Source organism: Bos grunniens, chromosome X (genome assembly GCF_055505025.1).
Source record: "Bos grunniens cultivar Pamir isolate PY7600 chromosome X, Bosgru_T2T1.0, whole genome shotgun sequence".
NCBI classification, from domain to species: domain Eukaryota; kingdom Metazoa; phylum Chordata; class Mammalia; order Artiodactyla; family Bovidae; genus Bos; species Bos grunniens.
The window spans coordinates 1,542,464-1,562,550 of NC_141194.1; the positions used below are offsets into that span (position 1 = coordinate 1,542,464).

General features: G+C 53.7%; 1 protein-coding gene across 2 annotated transcripts in view; it reads right to left on the reverse strand.

The window, feature by feature from the left end:
• Positions 1-731: 731 nt before the first annotated feature.
• Positions 732-20,087, reverse strand: part of MXRA5 (matrix remodeling associated 5) — a 28,769-nt gene continuing 9,413 nt past the window's right edge. For both annotated transcript variants that reach the window (XM_086386168.1, XM_086386169.1), the window contains exons 5-7: positions 15,044-20,050; positions 9,764-10,664; positions 732-4,082 (exon numbers count right to left, since the gene is read on the reverse strand). In XM_086386168.1, the coding sequence (XP_086242294.1) occupies positions 2,174-4,082; positions 9,764-10,664; positions 15,044-20,050 (7,817 nt within the window). In that variant the 3' untranslated portion in view covers positions 732-2,173. The remainder of the gene's footprint in view (positions 4,083-9,763; positions 10,665-15,043; positions 20,051-20,087) is intronic.

Below are 20,087 nucleotides of genomic sequence, written 5' to 3' on the forward strand. Positions count from 1 at the left end.
AACACATCTGGGTACCCCCTGGTACCCCATCCTGGTACCAGGCACATCCTAAGGGCTGTGGAGTTATCCTTAAGCCCATAAATGGATTCATGCCTGAGACAGCATCCACGCTTCCCAGAATGGTGGGAAGCCAAGCTCTCTTTTGCTTCAATGACTGCTATTTCTTTCCAGACTGGCGGCATGTTGAAAACTCACCTTCTTCCCAAATATTTATCTTGTTTTTTACCCGCTTCTCAGCACAGAAAGCCAAAACATGCATGGGACATGCACCCAAGATGTCTCTTTCCTAAAGAAAATTAGCTGAAGGATTGCCGTGACACCATTATTTCAGCCTCAAATTATCTTGTTTCAGATCGGAACTGTTTCCACCCTTTCTTCCTGTCAGAGGGGTTGCCAGAACCACCCCCCTTAGATTCAGTTTCTTTGTAATAAAAAGGGTTGCAGAGAATGGAGTAATTCCAGTGTGGTGGATAAAAGCAATTTTTAACCAATCTGATTTATTAAGTTTTTTTTTTTTTTGACGTGGCCCACCATTTTTAAAGTCTTTATTGAATTTCTTACAATTCTACTTCCATTTCAGGTTTCGGTTTTTTGGCCCTGAGGCATGTGGGATCTTCAAAGTCTTAACCACTGGATCACCAGGGAAGTTAAATCAACCAGTCTAATGTAAAACTCAAATGCAACTCATGTGCTTTTGCCCTTGAAAAATATCGCTGTCATGACTGCTTGGCTCTTTGGAAAATATTATTTTATTATCCAATGTACATTATATGGACCTTAAAAATACAGTAAAGCAGTCATGGAAATCACAGATCAACTTTCAGTGGATACAAATGGATAGGAAGAAAGCGATTTCCGGGCTTGTCCAGAAGGCAGTGGGTTTATTCTCTGGGGTCACAACTTTGCTTTCTGCTCCATTTCCTCTCATCTCCCTGCAACTTTCATGGGATAAACTTTATTATAAACAAGGAAATTCAGTATGTCACTCCCCTCCCCCCACCATAGGATCCCTGGGAACACTAATATCTTCTTGGTTCACAAATTTGAAGGAAGTTGAGGAGGAAACTTGCTTGAATTGAATTTCCATGCCTGCTCTAATGTATCCAAGTCTTGTAAAGACCAATAATTTATTATTTTTAATGAGACAGAAAGTACGTCTTTTGCTTTCTACTCTCATCGTCTGATTAGAAAGAAAAAAAATATATATATATATAAAACACTATATAAAAAGTGAGTTCCAGGAAGAAAGCATTCTTATAAAACGAGATGTATTGTATGACACTTGTACGTGGGGGGGAAAAATTCAATCATTGTGGTTCTCAGCCTTTGTTGGGCAAAGCGGAATGTTGAAATAATGGAAAGATGGATACTCATTCTAGAAGGTTCTATCATGTTGAAACTGCAGCAGGTTAACTAGGGAACGAATTTTGCAGGCGGGTAGCAAGGCACGGTGAATCTCTATGATTTATTTGCAGTGAGTGCTTCTTAGGGATTCTACAGACGCTCGTTCAAGCGGCAGGGTGGTACCAGCAACTCAGAAGTTGAGATCTGCACCCAAGTGCCGTGAAAAGCAAGACCAGAGTGCTTGGCATTCTGTAAACATGTCACAAAGTCCCCTCATAGCGGCAGATACCTCCTTACAGCGTTTGCGGTTGTTTCCTCTCATCGTCAAGCGTGGGTCAAGGTCAACGTGAGCCTGAAACCCACCAACCTGGAGAGGGGCAGCCACTGTTTGCTGTTCAGACGCTCAGTTGTGTCCGACTCTCTGCGACCCCATGGACTGCAGCACGCCAGGCCTCCCCTGTCCTTCACCGTCTCCCCAGAGTTTGCTCAAACTCATGTCCATTGAGTCTGTGATGCCATCCAACCATCTCATCCTCTGTCACCCTCTTCTCCTTCAGCCTTCAGTCTTTCCTGGCATGCCACCGTGGCCCGAGACGAACCCTTTTCGAGCTCTGACCTTCTGGCCCCAGCTGTGACCCTCAAAGCAGGCTTCATTTTAACTTCCTAAGCGATCGCAACCCACTCCAGTATTCTCGCCTGGAGAAGCCCATGGACAGAGGAGCCTGGCAGGCTACAGTCCAGGGGTGTGGGTCGCAGAGAGTCCCACACAACTGAATGACTTTCCCTTTCGAGCGACATAAGTGGAGTCCTTGCCGCCGGGTTTGGCGTTTCAGTAGATGTGGACGTAGGTGGTCTTAGAGTCGCTGCCCAGGAGGTTTTTTGCAGTGCATTTGTAGAAGCCCGCGTCTCTCTGGGTGGCCTGCTGGACGGTTAGGGATCCCTGCGGGTGCAGGAATCTGTTGCCATAGAGACGCGGCTGAGTCCCCGCGGTGAGATGCGACTTGTCGGGCAGCTCCCAGCTTATCTCGGCTTTGGGGATGCCCATGGCCATGCAGTTCATCTTCACGATGCTGCCGGGGCGGGCGTAGATGACCGGTGTGGGCTCGCTGGTGATCCGCGGAGGATAGGCGATGACGATCACCGGGATGCTCACGACGGAAGGGCCGTGTTCACCGTCCGTGTTGCACACGTAGGTGCCCCGGTCGAAGACTGACGCATCCCGCACGGTGAGGGTGCCGTTCTCCCAGAGGGCGAAGCGTCCCTGCACCTGGGGGCCGTCCAGGACCACACCGCTGGGCAGCGTCCAGGACAGGCGCGTCCCCCGGGCACCCGGGGGTACACAGGGCAGCCGCAGGGTCTCCCCGTTGACTATGCTGACCAGGTTGTTGTAGCGCTTGTTCGTCTCGGGCTTCAGCCCCACCTTCAGGGACACCAGCCTCTCCGTGTGGCCCGCCGAGTTGCTGGCCACGCAGCGGTAGGCACCAGCGTCCTCGGACGAGAGGCCGCTGATGTGCAGCCGGCCATCCCCCTTGTGGAAGAACCTGTGCAGCCGCTGGCCGCTCCGCAGCTCCGTCCCGTTGGGCAGGACCCACAGCAGCGTGGGCGTCGGGGTGCCCGCGGCCGAGCAGTTGAGGCTGATGGTGTGGCCAGCCATGGCCGTGATCTTCTCGCTGACCGGGTCGTGGAAGACGGGCTTCTCCAGGGGCTCCAGGACGGTAAGCTGGACCACCAGGCGGGCCTCCCCGCCCTCATTGCGCCCGATGCACGCCAGCTGCACCGAGTCGCTCATCCGCAGGCTCTTGATGTCCAGGGTTCCGTTGCGATGGATGGTGATGCGGTTTCCATAGTAGGGGGCGGGCAGGACCACGCCCTCAGGGAAGGCCCAGAGCACCCGCGGCGCGGGCACGCCTTCCGCCCGGCAGTCGATGAGCTTGCGGCTCCCGCCGGGGGCCACCTCCCGCACCGTGGTGATGGCCTCGGGGTAGCCGTTGATGGTGGGCGGCTGCACGTGGACGTGGATCCAGACGGTCTTCCGGTCCTCGCCGGCGCTGTTCCTGACCACGCATGTGTAGTTGCCGCTGTCCGAGCGCTGGGCCTTCTGGATGAGGAGCGTGCCGTCTTGGTAGACCTGGTACTTGTCGGACGAGGCGGGGATGAGCCGGTGGGTGGGAGACAGCCAGGTGACCCTGGGCGTGGGCTCCCCTTGAGCCTCGCAGGCCACAGTGACCACGTCCCCGTAGGGCACGTGGATCACCGAGTAGGTCTTATTGCGGATGGCGGCCGGCTCGCTCACCACCTTGACTCGCACGCGCATCTCGTCCTTGCCGACCTGGTTTTCCGCAAAGCACGTGTAGTCTCCTTCCTCCCGCGGGCCCACCTCGTTGAAGTAGAGCGTCCCGTTGTGGAACACCACGTAACGCTTGGCCCGCCCGCCGCTGTCGTCCGCCTGCATGAAGGAGTTGACCAGGCTCCCGTCCGGGAGGCTCCAGGAGATCTCGGGGTTGGGGAGCCCCGTGGCCAGGCAGTCCACCTTGAGATCGCCCCCGTATAGGACCCGGTGGTCGTTGGCTTCTTTGTGCTGAATCTTGGCGGCTTTCATGACCACATTCACCTTGAGCGCCACGAAGTCGTCACCCACCTTGTTCCGGGCGACGCACAGGTAATCCCCCGCGTCTTTGTCGGTGACGGACTTCACCACCAGCGTCCCGTTGGCGAACGCCTTGATCCTCGTGTCGAAGCTGACAGGGGAAGAAGAAAAGGAGGAAGAAAGTCAGTCTCCCAAACGCTCTCTCTCACCTGGCTTGAGAGCACCAAAGCCAGACAGAAACTTGGGGTTCTGAGAACTACGGGTGCTCAGGTTGGTTGTTTATAGTCACTAAGTCGTGTCGTGACCTGTGGACTGTTGCCTGCCAGGCTCCTCTGTCCATGGGATTCTCCAGGCAAGAAGACTGGAGGGGGTTGCCATGACCCTTCTCCAGGGGATCTTCCCCACGTGGGAATCGAACCCACTTCTCCTGCATCACAGGCGGATTCTTTACCACTGAGTCGCCTACTCCGTGGGATTCTCCAGGTAAGAACACTCGAATGGGTTGCCATGCCCTTTCTCCAGAGGATCTTCCCCACCCAGGGATCCAACTCGCACCTCCTGCACTGGAAGGCGGATTCTCTACTGCTGAGTCACCAGAGAAACTCCACCAGTACACAAGGCTGCCACTCAAAACGTCAGATGGTTTTTGCGGCCGAGAGGGGACAGTACCCAAACACAGAAGCAATTAATTTACCATGAATAAGAACTTCCCGGTGGAGCCTGCCCTCTGGCTGGCCCGGCCACAGATTCAAAGATGTGAAATGCAGCCTACGACATCAAGCCTGTTAGTGTGGGGGTGTATGTGTGGATCAAATATTTGCATGCTGGCCAGTGCGGTGCTTAGGGTAATGATAAAATCAGATCAAATGCTACAGTCACAGACAGAATGAATATGCATTAACCTTAGGAAGAGGTGAAATTTTTCCTAAAGAAAGCACTTTATGGACGATTTCTACCCTTGACAGTTCTCATGCTGCTGGACTGAACTGTGAGGCAAACAGGAAGCAAGCGGCGACACCGTGGATCACAGAGGTGTGGTGATCTGAAGAGTTTCGACGTGAGGGTAGGACACTTCAGAACTCGGTGCTGTTGGTCTACAAGTTTCTTCTCTAGAATGTGTCAATGTCAACGTGCTCAGTGGTTCAGTCGTGTCTGACTATTTGCAACCCCCAAAGACTGTAGCCTGCTAGACTGCTCTGTCCATGGGGTTTTCCAGACAAGAATACTGGAGTGGGTTGCCATTTCCGTCTCCACTAAAGCTTACAGACCCTCACCAGCTCGCACTCCCCTATGCTGACATGCCATTTCCCCATGCAGTAGACCTACATTCACACGCTGCTGAGTTATATAAGAAAAAAAGGTTTCCAGCATAAAGGGGCAACACAGAAAGAAAGAAATACCTACCCTAGGTACAGGACATTTTTATAAATATATATTGGCATCTCCTCCAGCAGTGCAAAGCTAATGCTTTGAATAACGGGTTAAGACATTTGGGAAGTTGCTACTTTAAAAGTGTCCAACATCTCAATTACTTATAAATGACCATTCTGGCTTCTGTAGGGGGAACTTGAACATTCATCCCTAAATATTTCCTGTACACTGCATCATCTCATAGCATGTATGGAATGGTTAATTAAAAAAAAAAAAATGCCTGTGATGGAATTCAACCTGATAACGTCATTGCTGCTGTTGTTAAGTCATGGCTGACTCCTTAGAGACACCATGGACTGTAGCCCACCAGGCCCCTCTCTCCATGGGATTCTCCAGGCAAGAATACTGGAGCGGGTTGCCATTTCCCTCTCCAGGGGATCCTCCTGACCCAGGGATCGAACCCTCATCTCCTGCATTGGCAGGCAGATTCTTAACCACTGAGTCACCTGATTATTGTTCATCAAAGCACCTAGTGTGGTGGTTTAGTCACTAAGTCGTGTCTGACTCTTTGCCACCCCATGGACTGTAGCCCCGCCAGGCTCCTCTGTCCTTGGGATTCCTCAGGCAAGACTGGAGTGGGTTGCCATGCCCCTTCTCCAGGGGATCTTCCCGACCCAGGAACTGAACCCAGGTCTTCCTGCACTGCAGAGAGATTCTTCACCAGCTGAGCCATAAGCACCTATTGACAAGGACCAAAACACTGTTTTGCTGGCCGTGAGAAAGAGAGTCAGGTCTACGTGAATTCGTCGGTCACTGGATGGCAGGGGAGAAGACAAAGATGTTTTAATGTGTCTTGGGGTCGGACTCCAGAAACGTATACAGTAGCACACATCTGAAAAACATTTAGAAATACCTATGGCAGCAAATCCTAGCCTTGGTCACAATCAGAATCACCAGGGCAAGCCTGAAAAAGGCGCCTGGCTCCACCGCACGGGAGACTTGGCTTCAAGACGCCCAAGTCCAATAGCTGTGTTTTTTAAACAATCCCAGCATGTAGGCAGGGCAGAGAGCCCGCTCTTTTATAAAACTCCCATGGGCTGTTTAATGACACTTTTTTTCTGAGAAGGTAATTAGCCAGAAGCTAGGAATAACGAAGCTACAGAGACCGCCGTTTGTGATTTACAGCCAGAAGCTGTAGGACAGCCCCCGTCGACGCTGCAATGACCATCCTTCATCTCAGCGTCCGTTCAACACTTGCCTCAGCCTTGCCAACGTCAATGGAAAACAGGCCTCCGCGTGGCAGGACACCGGCCCAGCTGGAAGATATTCTGGGAAAACTGGGTACGTGGTATTCCGGATCGACTGTGCAAAAGTTCGCGAGGTACCACCCAGCCGCCTGAAGTTAAAATACACAGGCTGGGAGGATGCGACAGCAACCTTTTCCTGCACTGGAAGGAGACTGGGTGGCTGCGCAGAACCCTGGACGCTGTTTTTTTTGGTCCTGTCCCCAGAGAGGAACCCACACCGAGCTGCCCGGCTCTGGAGGCTGAAGAGCCGGGGAAGTGGGGGGTTTCAACATGGTGTCATGGGTGTGGCTTTGCCTCCCTGCTGCCACCCACTGTCTCTCTCCTCCGCAGCTTGAAACATTGAATAAAGAGACGGTGGCTTTGGGAGGAACCAGCCCAGGATTTCGAGAAGGCAATGGCACCCCACTCCACTACTCTTGCCTGGAAAATCCCATGGACGGAGGAGCTTGGAAGGCTGCAGTCCATAGGGTAGCTGAGGTCCGACACGACTGAGTGACTTCACTTTCACTGTTCACTTTCCTGCATTGGAGAAGGAAATGGCAACCCACTGCAGTGTTCTTGCCTACAGAATCCCAGGGACTGGGGAGCCTGGTGGGCTGCCATCTATGAGGTCTCACAGAGTTGGACACAACTGAAGGGACTTAGCAGCAGCAGCCCAGGATTTTGCAGCTTCAGCACTACTATCAGGGGCTGGATGACTGTCCACGGTGGGGTTTGGGGCAGCTCTCCTGATCTATACTAATTAAACAGTAGCATGGATGCATGGATGCATGGATGAATAGATAGATGGATGGATGGAGGGATGGATGATGGATGGATGGATAGATGGATGGATGGGTAGATAGATTGATGGATGGGTAGATTGACAGATGAATAGATGGATGGATGGATAAATAGACAGATGGATGGATGGATGGATAGATGGAGGGATGGATGGATGGATGGATAGACGGATGGATAGATGTATGCATGTATGGATGGATAGACAGATGCATGGATGGATGGATGCATAGATGTATGTATGTATGCATTGATGGACAAATAGATAGATGTATGCATGGTTGGATGGATAGACAGATGCATGGATGGATGGATGCGTAGATGTATGTATGTATGCACTGATAGATAGATAGATGTATGCATGGTTGGATGGACAGATGAATAGATAATTAGACAGCCACTTAAGCTAGGTCAGGGTTTCTCAGCCTGGGTTTCTCCCCACTCTCTGATGTGGGGCGTCCTCTGCACTGTGGGATGTGGAGGAGCATCCCTGGTCTCCACTCACCAGGTCCAGGAGCACCCCCCACCAAGTTGTGACAACCAGAAATGTCTCTGGATATTGTCAGATGTCCCCTGAGGGCCTCCTCATCCCTGGTTGAGAACCACAGCTATAGATAGATAGATGGATGGATGGATAGATGGATGGGTAGACAGACATTTGGATGGATGGATGGATAGACACACATATGGATGGATGGATGGATATATGTATGCATGGGTAGATGGATAGATACGTGAATGTATGGATACATAGACGTATGTATGGAGGGATGGATGGGTAGATGGATGGATGGATGGACAGATAAACAGAAAATGGATGGATAGATAGATGTATGTATGTATGTATAGATGGGTAGATGGATGCATGGATAGATGTATGTATGTATGTATAGATGGATAGATGTATGTGTGGATAGATAGATGGATGGATGGATGGATGGATGGGTAGATGGATGGATGGGTGGGTGGACAGATGGATGGATGGAGGGATGGATGATGGATGGATGGATAGATGTATGTATGTATGGATAGACGGATATATGTATGGATGGATGGATGGGTAGATGGATGGATGGGTGAATAGATGGATGGATGGATGGATGGATAGATGGATAGATGTATGTATGCATGGATGGATGGATAGATAGATAATTAGAAAGTCTCTGGTGTTTCTCAGCCTTAGCCCTACTGACACCTGGACTGGACGACTCTCTGATGTGGGGCATCCTGGGTACCACAGGGTGTGGAGCAGCAGCCCTGGTCTCCACCCACCACGTGCCGGGAGCCCCGTTCCCCCACTCCTGAAGTCACATCAACCAAAAATGTCTCCCAAAATTGCCCAGAGTCCCCTGGGGACAAAATCCCCCTTGGTTGAGACCCGTTGCTCGAGATTCATACATCTGGGGCTCGAAGACAGGGCAACAAGGCAAGGTGCATTTCCTTGCAGCTGAAATGAACTTTAAGAATTCCAAATGTGCGACCTGTGTGCTGTCACCATGCCTTTCAATTTTCCTTTTCCCCTCCTTTCCTTCTGCTGCTGATACATTTTAACATAACATCTGGAGCTTCTATGTGCTTTGTTGAAATCCGATTATAGAAAAAGAAGGCAAACGGTTTTTATCTATTCCTGTGTTGTTGCCGTTGAGTCGCTGTTTTATCCAACTCTGCAACCCCGTGGACTGAAACCCGCCAAGCTCTTCCGTCTCTGGGATTCTCCAGGCAAGAACGCTGAACTGGGCTGTCACACCCTTCTAGGGTATCTGCCCGACCTAGGGGATCGAACCCAGGTCCCCTGCATTGCAGATGGACTCTTTACCATCTGAGCCACCAGGGAAGCACAAGAATACTGGAGTGGGTAGCCTATCCCTTCTCCAGTGGATCTTCCCCACCCAGGAATTGAATCAGGGTCTCTCCTGTATTGCAGGTGGATTTTTCACCAATTGAGCTACCAGGGAAGCCCATTCATTCCCTTGCCTGTACCGACCCCACAAAAAGGTGTCTCCCCAGATCCCAATCATTGGAAAAGACCCTGATGCTGGGAAAGACTGAAGGCGGGAGGAGAAGGGGACGACAGAGGATGAGATGGTTGGATGGCATCGCAGACTCGATGGACATGAGTTTGAGTAAACCCCGGGAGTTGGTGATGGACAGGGAGGCCTGGAGTGCTATGGTCCATGGGGTCGCAAAGAGTCGGAGACGACTGAGCGACTGAACAACAAAATTTCAACGGGAGACGGAGGGAGGTGCCCCAAGAAGAAAACTCCAAGGGGAGGTGCAGGTAAGTGCCCGCGGAGGCACGCGGAGGTGTCCCCGGGAGCTCGTGGAGGTGCCGGGGAAATGATGGCGAGTCTGGAGCGCCCCTGTACGTACGTACCTGAAAAGCGCGTCGATCATCCGCTTGGACGGCAGCCTCCAGACGATGCGCGGCCAGGGGTCCCCGGAGGCGCTGCAGTCCAGGCGGAGGGTCCCCCCGTAGCGGACGTCGGTCCTCTGCGGGGAGGTGCCGGTGATGCGCGCGTTGGCGGCCGCGCGCTGTACCGTGAGCTGCACGGTCCGGCGTGCCGAGCCCACCAGGTTGGCGGCCACGCACTCATAGCGCCCGCTGTCCTGGGGCGCCAAGTTGCGGATGTAGAGGGTCCCGTTGGGGAAGACAAAGAGGTTGCCGTGGACGAACTGCGAGGGGCGGATCTGGGTGCCGTCGCGGAGCACCCAGCGCACGCTGGGCAGGGGCGCGGCGCGGGCCGTGCAGTGGATGTGGATGCTGAGGCCGGGCGGCAGCGAGATGTTCTCCGCCTTCTCCTGGTGGATGACCGGGGGCAGGGCCGCTACGTGCAGGCGGATGGCCAGGCTGTCGGCGCCCGCCGCGTTGCTCGCCACGCACTTGTAGACGCCCCTGTCTTGGAAGGACGCCTCCTTGATGCTCAGCGTCCGGTTCTCGTGCAGCGTGACCCTGCCCTCCACGGGGGACACCGTCTGCCACACGCGCCCGTCGGGGAAGACCCAGGAGATCTGCGGCACCGGGGTCCCCTTGGCCAGACACTCCATGGCGATGGTGTCGCCCAGGTAGACGGTGACATCCTTGTAGTGGGAGGCCAGGATCTGGGGCTGCTGCGCCGTGACTGCCAGGAGGACCACCATGCGGTCGGCGCCGTGCAGGTTTTTGGCTGTACACACATACTGCCCGCGGTCCTGCACCTGGACGCTCCGGATGACGAATGTGCCGTTCTTCAGGACCTCGAACCGCTGCAGTCTGGTGTTGGGGGTCATCAGAGCACCTGGAATTCAAAAGACACCTGCCATCAGGTGCGATGCACACCGAGCCCTTTCCACAAGGATGGAATAAAGATTATTAGTTAATGGATCTGTGCGTTGCAGCTGCCCAGGTGCTAAGTAGTGTCCAACCCTTTGCGACCTCCCGCCCCTACTGGACTGTAGCCCGCCAGGTTCCTCGGTGCGTGGGATTCTTCCAGGCAGGAACACTGGAGAGGGTTGCCATTTCCTTCCTCCGGGGGATTTTCCAGATGTAGGGATTGAACCTGAGTCTCCTGCAGTGGCAGGTGTGTTCATTCCCACTGAGCCATCGGGGAAACCCTTTAATCTGATTCTCCTCTTCATGTCCAAACAGCAAAAAAAAGCAAAAGGCCCCAAATCCCCAGGACTTGCTCTCATCTTCTCATGTGTGTGTGTGTGCTAAGTTGCGTCAGTCATGTCCGACTCTCTGTGACCCCGTGGACTGTAGCCTGCCAGGCTCCTCTGTCTGTGGGATTCTCCAGGCAAGAATACTGGAGTTGGGTTGCCAGGCCCTTCACCAGGGGATCTTCTCCACCCAGGGATCGAACTGGAGTCTTCTGCACTGGCGGGTAGGTTTTTTACCAGTAAGCCACCTGCGAAGCCCTTTAATTGACTGATTTCTCCTCTTTATGTCCACACAGCAAAGAGCAAAAGACCCACCCCTCCAGGACGCATGCGATTGTGGAGGTACTGGGGGGTGGGTCTTTTTGCATTTGCTGTTTGGTGTCACAGAGACTTGAATACGACTTAGCACTACACCATCTATTCCTTTCCCACTCAAAATGTGGGACAGTCCATGGGGTTGCAACGAGTCAGACACGACTGAGTGACTAAACTGAACTGAACTGACAAATGATAAATCCCGGAGGGGGTGTGGAGAGAAGGGAAGCCTCCTGCACTGTTGGTGGGAATGGAAGCTGATACAATCACTATGGACAAGAGCATGGAGACTCCTTAAAAAACGAAACATAGAACTAACACATGATACAGCAATCTCACTCCTGGGCATATACCCTGAGAAAACCATAACAAAACAAAAACAAAAAATACACATACCACAGCGTTCACTGCAGCTCTGTTTACAGTGAGGACACGGAAGCAACCTGAGTGTCCATCGACAGATGAATGGATAAAGAAGATGTGGTACACACACACACACACACACACACACACACACACACACACATTGGAATATTACTCAGCCATGAAAAGGAACGAAATTGAGTCCTTTGTAGAGAGGTGGATGAACCTAGAGTCTGTCATACAGAGGAAAGTAAGTCAGAAAGTGAAAGTCACTCAGTGGTGTCTGACTCTTTGGGACCCCGTGGACTATAAAGTCCAAAGAACTGTCCAGGCCAGAAGACTGGAGTGGGTAGCCTTTCCCCTCTCCAGGGGATCTTCTCAACCCCAGGGATTGAACCCAGGTCTCCCACACTGCAGGTGGATTCTTTACCAGCTGAGCCACCAGGAAAGCCCAAGAATACTGGAGTGGGTAGCCTATCCTTTCTCCAGGGGCTCTTTACAACCCCATGGACTGTATAGCCCACCAGGCTCCTCTGTCTATGGGATTCTCCAGGCAAGGACACTGGAGTGGGTTGCCATTTCCTTCTCCAGGGGACCTTCCCAACCCAGGAATCGAACTGGGGTCTCCCGTATTGCAGGCAGATTCTTTACCAACCGAGCCACCAGGGAAGCCGTTACACATGCACCCTGGTGTTCACGCAGCACTGTTCATAGGAACCATGACACAGAAGCAACCTCAGTGTCCATCCACAGAGGAATGGAGCAATAAGGTGTGGTACCCACACAATGGAATATTACTCAGCCATGAAAAGGAACAAAGCTGAGTCTGTCGCTGTGATGCGGAGGAAACTAGAGTCTGTGGTAGCGTGAAGGAGGTCAGAAAGAGAAAATCAGATATTGTACTATTAACGCCTACATATGGAATCTGGAAAGACGGTCCTGATGAACCTGTCTGCAGGGCAGGAATACAGGCGCAGATGTAGAGGAGGGACAGGTGAACACAGTGGGGGAAGGAGAAGGTAGCGTGAGTCGGGAAAGCAGCACTGGAATATACACACGACCGTGTGTGAAACAGACAGAGGGAAGCTGGGGTATAGCCCAGGGAGCTCAGCTCGGGGCTCTGTGATGACCTAGACAGGGTGATAGGGCCTGGGAGGGAGGCTCAAGAGGGAGCGCATATATGGATACTTTTAGCTGATTCACGTTATTGTACAGCAGAAACCAACACAGCATTATGTAAAGCAATTATATTCCAATTAAAAAAACAAAACAAAAACTGGAGCTAACTAGGAAAAGTGTTAGTCGCTCAGTCGTGTCCGATTCTGTGACCGCCCCCCCCCTGGACTGTATCCCACCAGGCTCCTCTGTCCATGGGGATTCTCCAGGCAAGAATACTGGAGTGGGTTGCTGTGCCCTTCTCCAAAGGAAAAGCCGGTGCTAAGCAGCAGAATCCCAGTCAGGTAGAGGAAGATACATGATGGTCTCGGGAGGGGGTGTGGTCCAGGGATACTCTATGATGGAACAAGGTACAGAGGACGCTAAGAATGAATGCAAATGGGGTCTCTTCAGTGGAGGGACATGCCTTCCATCCGAGGCAGAGTCCTTTCAGAACGAAAAACCCCTCGGTGTCCCCCGCTGGCTTCCTCCAGCAAATTCCTCATTAAATCATTAGGGAAGCGTTTGGCGTCCGGCATGGAGCCTTCAAAGATGTCAGTAATCTGCCTGCGTCCAGAGCCTCTTCTCACGACTGGAAAACATCTAACATGCGTGAGATCAGCAGAGAATGTACAGCTGTCTCTAGTGTAACAGCATCGGTCACTTCCTGGGTTATCCACATGGCAGATGGAGGGGAAAAAAAAAAAAAAACAACCCCAACCTTCTGAACAGAATCCAAGCCTGAAGGACACAGCTGTGCTTGAGAGAGATGGAAAGACAAAGAGGAAAAGGGAGGTATGTTCACGGAGACTGCAGGGCCAAAATAAGAGACGCAGATTTGTGGAGTGGGATGAACCAAGAGAGGAACACTGACATATAGACCCTACACGTGTAAAATACAGACAGCGACTGGGAAGCTTCTAAATAACACAAGGAGCTCAGCCTGGTGCTCGGCAATGACCTAGAGGGGCGATCATCACGTTTAATTCCTAATGTCACCTAGAATCTGTTTGGACATCCAAGCAGATGGGTCGTTTCGGAGGAAGCAAAGCGGTCTTTGCAGCACCCCGGCCTGCCAAGTAGAGAGCATCATACGGACCCTTGTTATATGGGCTGAATTTTGTCCTTCCACCATCAATTCCTACATTGGAGTTGGGACCCCCACCCCCACCCCTAGAAGCTCAGAATGTGGCTGTGCTTGGAGATGGTCTTTAAAGAGGGGATGAAGGTAGAAAATGAGGTCTATGAGGGTGTGTCCTGATCCCATATAGCCGGGGTTCTGATAAAAAGAGGAGATGGGAACATCAGACATACAGACAGATGATCACGTGAGAAGACGGCCGGTGATACGCCAAAGAGGATTCAGGAGGAATTAGCCCCGCTGTAACCAGGATCTTGGACTCCCAACCTCCCAAACGGTCAGAAAATAAGTTGGCTGCTCCAGCCGCCCCGTGTAGGGTGCTCAGTGATGGCAGACGGAGCTGACTCATTGAAATCACAGCTCCAGGTTCAAACAAAACCAAGGCCCACCGAGCTGAGACCAAACTCCACCGACCTTCCAAGCCAGTGGGAGGATGCAGGGGACTTCCCCTCACTCCCCTCCCTTCCTGCAAGCCCCTCGTGGTTTGCGGATGACTCCTGTACTGAACCTCAGAGGGATAAGGCAAGAGGTTCCTTTGCGGAACATTTCTAAGCCTCAGTTTGTCGTCATTTAGTCGGTAAGTCACATCTGATGCTTTGCGACCTTGTGGACTATAGCCAGCCAGCCTCCTCTGTCTGTGGGTTTCTCCAGGCAAGAATACTGGAGTGGGTTGCCATGCCCTTCTCCAGGGGATCTTCCTGACTTACGGATGGAACCCGCGTCTCCCGCAATGGCAGGCAGATTCTTTACTTCCGAGCACCCCTGGGAAGCCCTAACTCCCGGTTAGGAATGCTACGTGTTTCCACGGCTGCTTTAAAAAAAAAAAAAAAAAAAACACACCTCACACCCTTGTTCATTTCTCACTCCCCCGTCTCTGTAAAGGGATACACCCATGAATAGATTGTCTGGAGTCGTTTCCCATCACACCTACCCGTTGTCCTCTTCTGACAGTCTCTGCCTCTACGTGGACTTCTTATACTCAAGGAACTCCCCCTTCCCCACCTACCAGCCCCACTTGGAACGCCTGACGTGTAAACGCCCTACCTGTGGACAGCTTGGTCCAAGTCACAAAGGGCTTGGGCTTCCCCGTGGCCTCACAGGGGAACGTGACATCTGTCTCCACGGTGACGGTCACGGACTGCGGGGATTTGGTGACGATCTGTGGCTTTTCCCCGAGCGTCCAGAATTTGGACGCAGGCAGCCCTCCGGCAGAGAAGAGCTTTGTGCTGCCGTGATGGAAGCTTCTGGAGGGTGGGATGGAAGACATCGTGAAAGGGACAGAGCTCCGGGTGGAGGAGCCCGGGGGGATGGTCCGTACGTTCATGGATGGGGGTGCTGTGGTCCTGGGGGGGTGCAAGATGGGAGGCGCTGGGGGCCCCAGGTCCATGTGGAAGATGCTCTGAGAGTGGATCCGAGTGTGGGGACCTACGTTGACCTTTCTGTCTCTCAACGCTGGGGCTGGAGAGCTGGGTCCCTGAGGTTTCGGAGTACCTCCCAACTGGGGGAAAGACAGGGTCCTGTTGATAAAGAAAGGGAATCTTCCACCGGGAAGAGGAGGCGCTCTTGAATTCGGAAGCTTGCCCACGGGGTCTCTTCTTAGATCGGGCAGATGGTTATTTGCAAACGATCTGGAGTTGCCCTGGAATCGGTCAGCTCCTTGGCCGGTTGCCGTACCAGGAATGCTAGGTTTGGAACCAGGCCACAAAACCACCACGGGAGTCGTCGGATAACTGGGTGATCTCGGAGTCGTGGTGTGCCTGCCCTCTGGCCAAACCCTCGACGGGTACGCAGTGACTCCCGGTTTGCGGGTCAGGTGACGAGGGGGCTGGAAGGTGACCGAGTATCTGAAGGGGCTTTGTGTGACCATGTGCGGGGGTCTCATGGTTCCTCTCGGCGGGATCGGTGTGGCGGGAACCCTGGCTGGTTGGTGGAAAACCAGGACCCTCCCAGCCTCGTCTGGACCATCTGGAACATGGGGAAGCATGTTTTTCATTGTACCATCAAACGCTTCCTTTCTTAATGCCTCCTCTGGAGTCAAGGTAAATCTGTCCTGCTTGGAAGAGGGCGTGGATAACTGGTGTGCCTTCGATAAATGTTGAGTTACTTCGTTATTCACAGAAGGCGCTTTGGTTTCTGGGGTCCCCACGTATTGGAAGGTGACATGGTGTTTGGAAGCTTTCCAGGCTGGGGACGTCCCTGAAGGAAGAGGCGGTGTGGGCTCTGCAGTGGTCTCTGTGGAAGACATCAGAGTCGTGGGTGGGAATGGCGATTCTGGCTCCTCCAGTGGGGTGGGAGTGGACACGCGACTCTGGGGTCCGATTTCAGAACGGACAGTAGTGTGAGTGGTTTCACGGCCTCCCTGATCACGGACGGTGGTTTCCGCCAGACTCGAGGATGCCTCTACTTTTAGGACGGGGAGAGTCGTTGAAGGAGCCGCACGTTGGGGTTGAAACAGCGTAGAGACCGCCGCTGAAGGCGAAAACTCACCTAGATCCGCTGACTCTCTCACAGAGGGTGATTCTGTAAGAGCTTCCGAAGGGCTGGTAACAGGTGGGTCTGTGTGTTCCACTCCAAGCTGGGTTGCCCCTGGGGGATCCCAGCTTGTCGTTTTTGGAAAGGGAGACGTCAGAGACACCTCCTTAAATCCTCTCGCAGGGGAGACCTCGGCCACAGAAGGTGATGTCGCATGGGTGACTGAGTCTCCAGGGACCAGACCGTGGGTTTGATAGTCCCTGAGGTCTGTGACACCATGGTTCTTCGTTTCCTGTCCGTCTGACGCAGGCTCGCGTGTGACTGGAACAGTCTCTTGGAATCTGTCAGAAGCTGAATATGTTTTGCTGATGCTGGCTGTGCTATAAGCTCCCATGCCGGTTATCTCCCGTGGGTCTCCAGTGGTGAAAGAGACGGTCGTAGGGGAAAGCGCAGCTTGGGAACTGAGGGGAAAAGAGATTCTATGCTTATCTTCTGGAGAAAAGCTGGGCTTGGACACGGAAGCTGCAGAGCTCAGGGTGGAAGTGATGTATCGGTGTCTGTTGCGCTTCTTGCCCTGTTTCCTGTGTGGGCTGCCCCTGGATACGGATTCGGCATGCTCCTCCGTGTCCAAGCGTCCGGCGGTACCTACGGCACTGTTAACCCAGGTCGTAGGAACCAGAGAACTCGCCACTTGAAGGCTTGGAGTCTTCGCTTCGGGGACTTGGGTCGGTGGAGGCGAGAAAGCATCTGTCGGGGCAAACGTCGTATGCGGGGTCTGTTTATGGTGGTGTCGGAATTTGTGGGGTCGGAATCGCCTCCTCCCGTGGGGCCTCTTTCGGGAAGGATGAGTGGTCAGCGCCGACGGTGAAGTGTCCTTTTGGGCTGGCGTGGTCACTGGTGCCGTGGTCATGTCCTTGCCAAACACAACGCCAGGCATGGACTCCCTGGGATGCTGCAAGTCAGTGACGCTGTTCATCACTTCTGGTGTCGAGTCAAGCGGAGTGGTCAGGTGTACGGCTTGCCCATTTCCCTTGACGCTTCTGGAGTCTGTGGGGTGCGTCTCTAGCGTACCCTCTTCCTGAAGTGTCTGAGAAGTCTCCTTCATGCCCTCAGGAGTCAGTGGGTGGCCTGGAGTGCTTAAACCAGTTTCCACAAGCTGAGGGCTGTCTGTCTGTTCCTGGAGGTGAGTTTCAACTGGGATGCTGGGGTCCCCTAAGGTGGGGTCTTCAAGCGGCTCAGACGTCCTAGCCTCGGCAACCCACGAGGCGGGAGTTGGTGTGAAGCGTGTGGAGGCCTGTTCTTTCACGGTCTTCTCAGCTGGTTGTGAATTTGTCCCCAGATCGGGGTAAAAGTAGGTCACAGTCTCAGACTCAGCCAAGGGTACGGCGTCCATCGGAGATTCATCCTCAGGGGATGTGGCCTCCCGCACGGACCCAACATGGAGGGTGGACCAGCTGTCTGTGGCTACATTTTCCTCGGTGGGCTCTTTGTGTTCCATTTCCAGGGTCTGCAGAGTAGAAGATTCATAAAGTACAGATGCCAGTGTCGTGGCTGGGGTCTGGTTGGAGTCAACTTCAGTGGGAGTTGCACCCACGGTCTTCTCAGAAGAGTCCTCATCAATAAATTCTTCCGAGCGAGTGCCTGTCACTCTGGGTTCACTACGAACGACTCCGTCATGGCCAGGTTGGAGCGGAACGGTCCTAGGGGAGGAGACAGCGCTGGAAGCCTGCTCTTCCTCGCCAAACACGAACATATCTCCCGAGGATTCTTCTGAACTGCTTGTGGTCTGCACGGGCGATACTGAGCCGGGAGCGACGGCAGGCAGAGGTGAAGTCACTTCCTGCCTCATCAGTGAAGGTGCGCGGACTGTGATGACCTGCGGTCCTTCCGTTCCCTTAGGGAGACTTCTCCCACGGACTCTGGCTAAGATATCTGCCCAGCGCTCTGGATTAATCTGCTTCTTGGCCACGTTTACCCTCCGCCTGGACTCGAAGACTCTGCGGCCTTCGGCAACGTTGGTCTCCGGCTCCTTGGTGGGGTGCTTCCAGGGTTTCAGCTTTCTGCGCCCTTTCCTGGTCTTCTTACCCCCACTGCTGGCGTCATCCGTTGCTCTGATTAACACCTCTTGGTCCTGCGGGTGGAGGACCGTCTTCGATGTGTTCTCTTCATCTCCCATGCCGGATCCGCCTTCATCCTCCACGATCCCGCCTCGCCCTCCAGAAAGAGTCCTGCTTCCTGGGCGTCCGCGTCTTTTCGGAGACCCACGGGACCCCTTCTTGCTCACCTGGACCCCCACCGTAAAATGATCCGACCCTCGCTGGTTGACAGCCACGCATCTGTAGTAACCACTGTCGCTGCCTTGAACCTTGGGGATGGAAAGGGTGCCGTCGGCCAGCACGTAGGCATGTGAGGCGTTGGCCATTGCGTTCAGCATCCTTTTGTTTGGAAGGATCCAGCTGATCTGGGCTTCTGGTACAGCCAGTGCCTGGCAAGGCAGTGTCACAGGCTCCCCTGGGTTCTTCTGAATGGTTACTGTATATGCGTCAGGAGGCTGAATGACCGGCGGCTGTACCAGGACCCTGTAGAGCATCCGGTCTGTCTCATCCCTCACCCGAGCGATGCACTGGTACAGACCAGCGTCCGACGGCTGCGTCGACCTGATCTTCAGCCAGCCGCTGGTGAGGACGGAGAACCTGCCGTCACGGTCTTCCATCGGCGCTTTCACGACAGACCCGTCCGGGAGCACCCAGGAGATGGAGGGGCTCTCGGAGGCCCTCACTTTGCAGCTCAGTTGGCAGGCGCTCCCCTCCAGGACAGTCTGGGCTCTCTGCACGGCTCTGCCGGGCTCAATCATAACCCAGCTTCTGCTAGGAGACAGCCTCGCGTCCTTGGCGGACATGACCAGGGCGTGCTGAGACGAATACGACAGCACCACCAGTTTGGCCGAGCTCAGACGCCGGTTGAGCTGCAGCTCTATGGACGGCTGCGTGACCCACTCTGGCTCGGCGAGGACGTGGGCCCTGACGCCTGTGTAGTACAGCGTGCTGTCGTCGTCCGCATCTTGCCTGTACTGGTAGCCGAGCCTGGGGTCTTTGCCGAGTGCCGGTTCCCGGTGGAGCTTCACAGGGACCTCGCTGTAGTAGGCAATCAGCTTCCAGAGCTTCTCGTAGTTCTGTCGCGTCATGGGACACTCAAAGTCTAAGGCGACCGTGGCATTGATCTCTATTTCCTGGGGGTCCGTCTGGTTCAAGTGCAGCCTGTACACGTCGGTGGGCTTCTTGATGTTACAGACCAGGTGGACCGTGTTTCCGTGCTCGTCGCTCATGTTCACGGACACGTTCCACGCAGGGAACTGGAACCCGTCTGGGGAGAAGGGATGGTCAGCACCCTCGTCTTCGTCCTGATCGTCCTCACTACTCCGGCTCCGGTTCTGTCTCAGCGGGGACTCGATCGAAGGCTTCTGACAGCGGACATCCCGCAGCTTCTGAAGCTCCTGTCCGTGCCACTTCTTGGGACTGAAGCATGTGGAACAGAGCTGACCTCCTTCGTACGCTTTGTCCTTCTTACACTTCAGGACCCCTGAAACACAGCAGCAGACAAACATGTACTAAGTCAA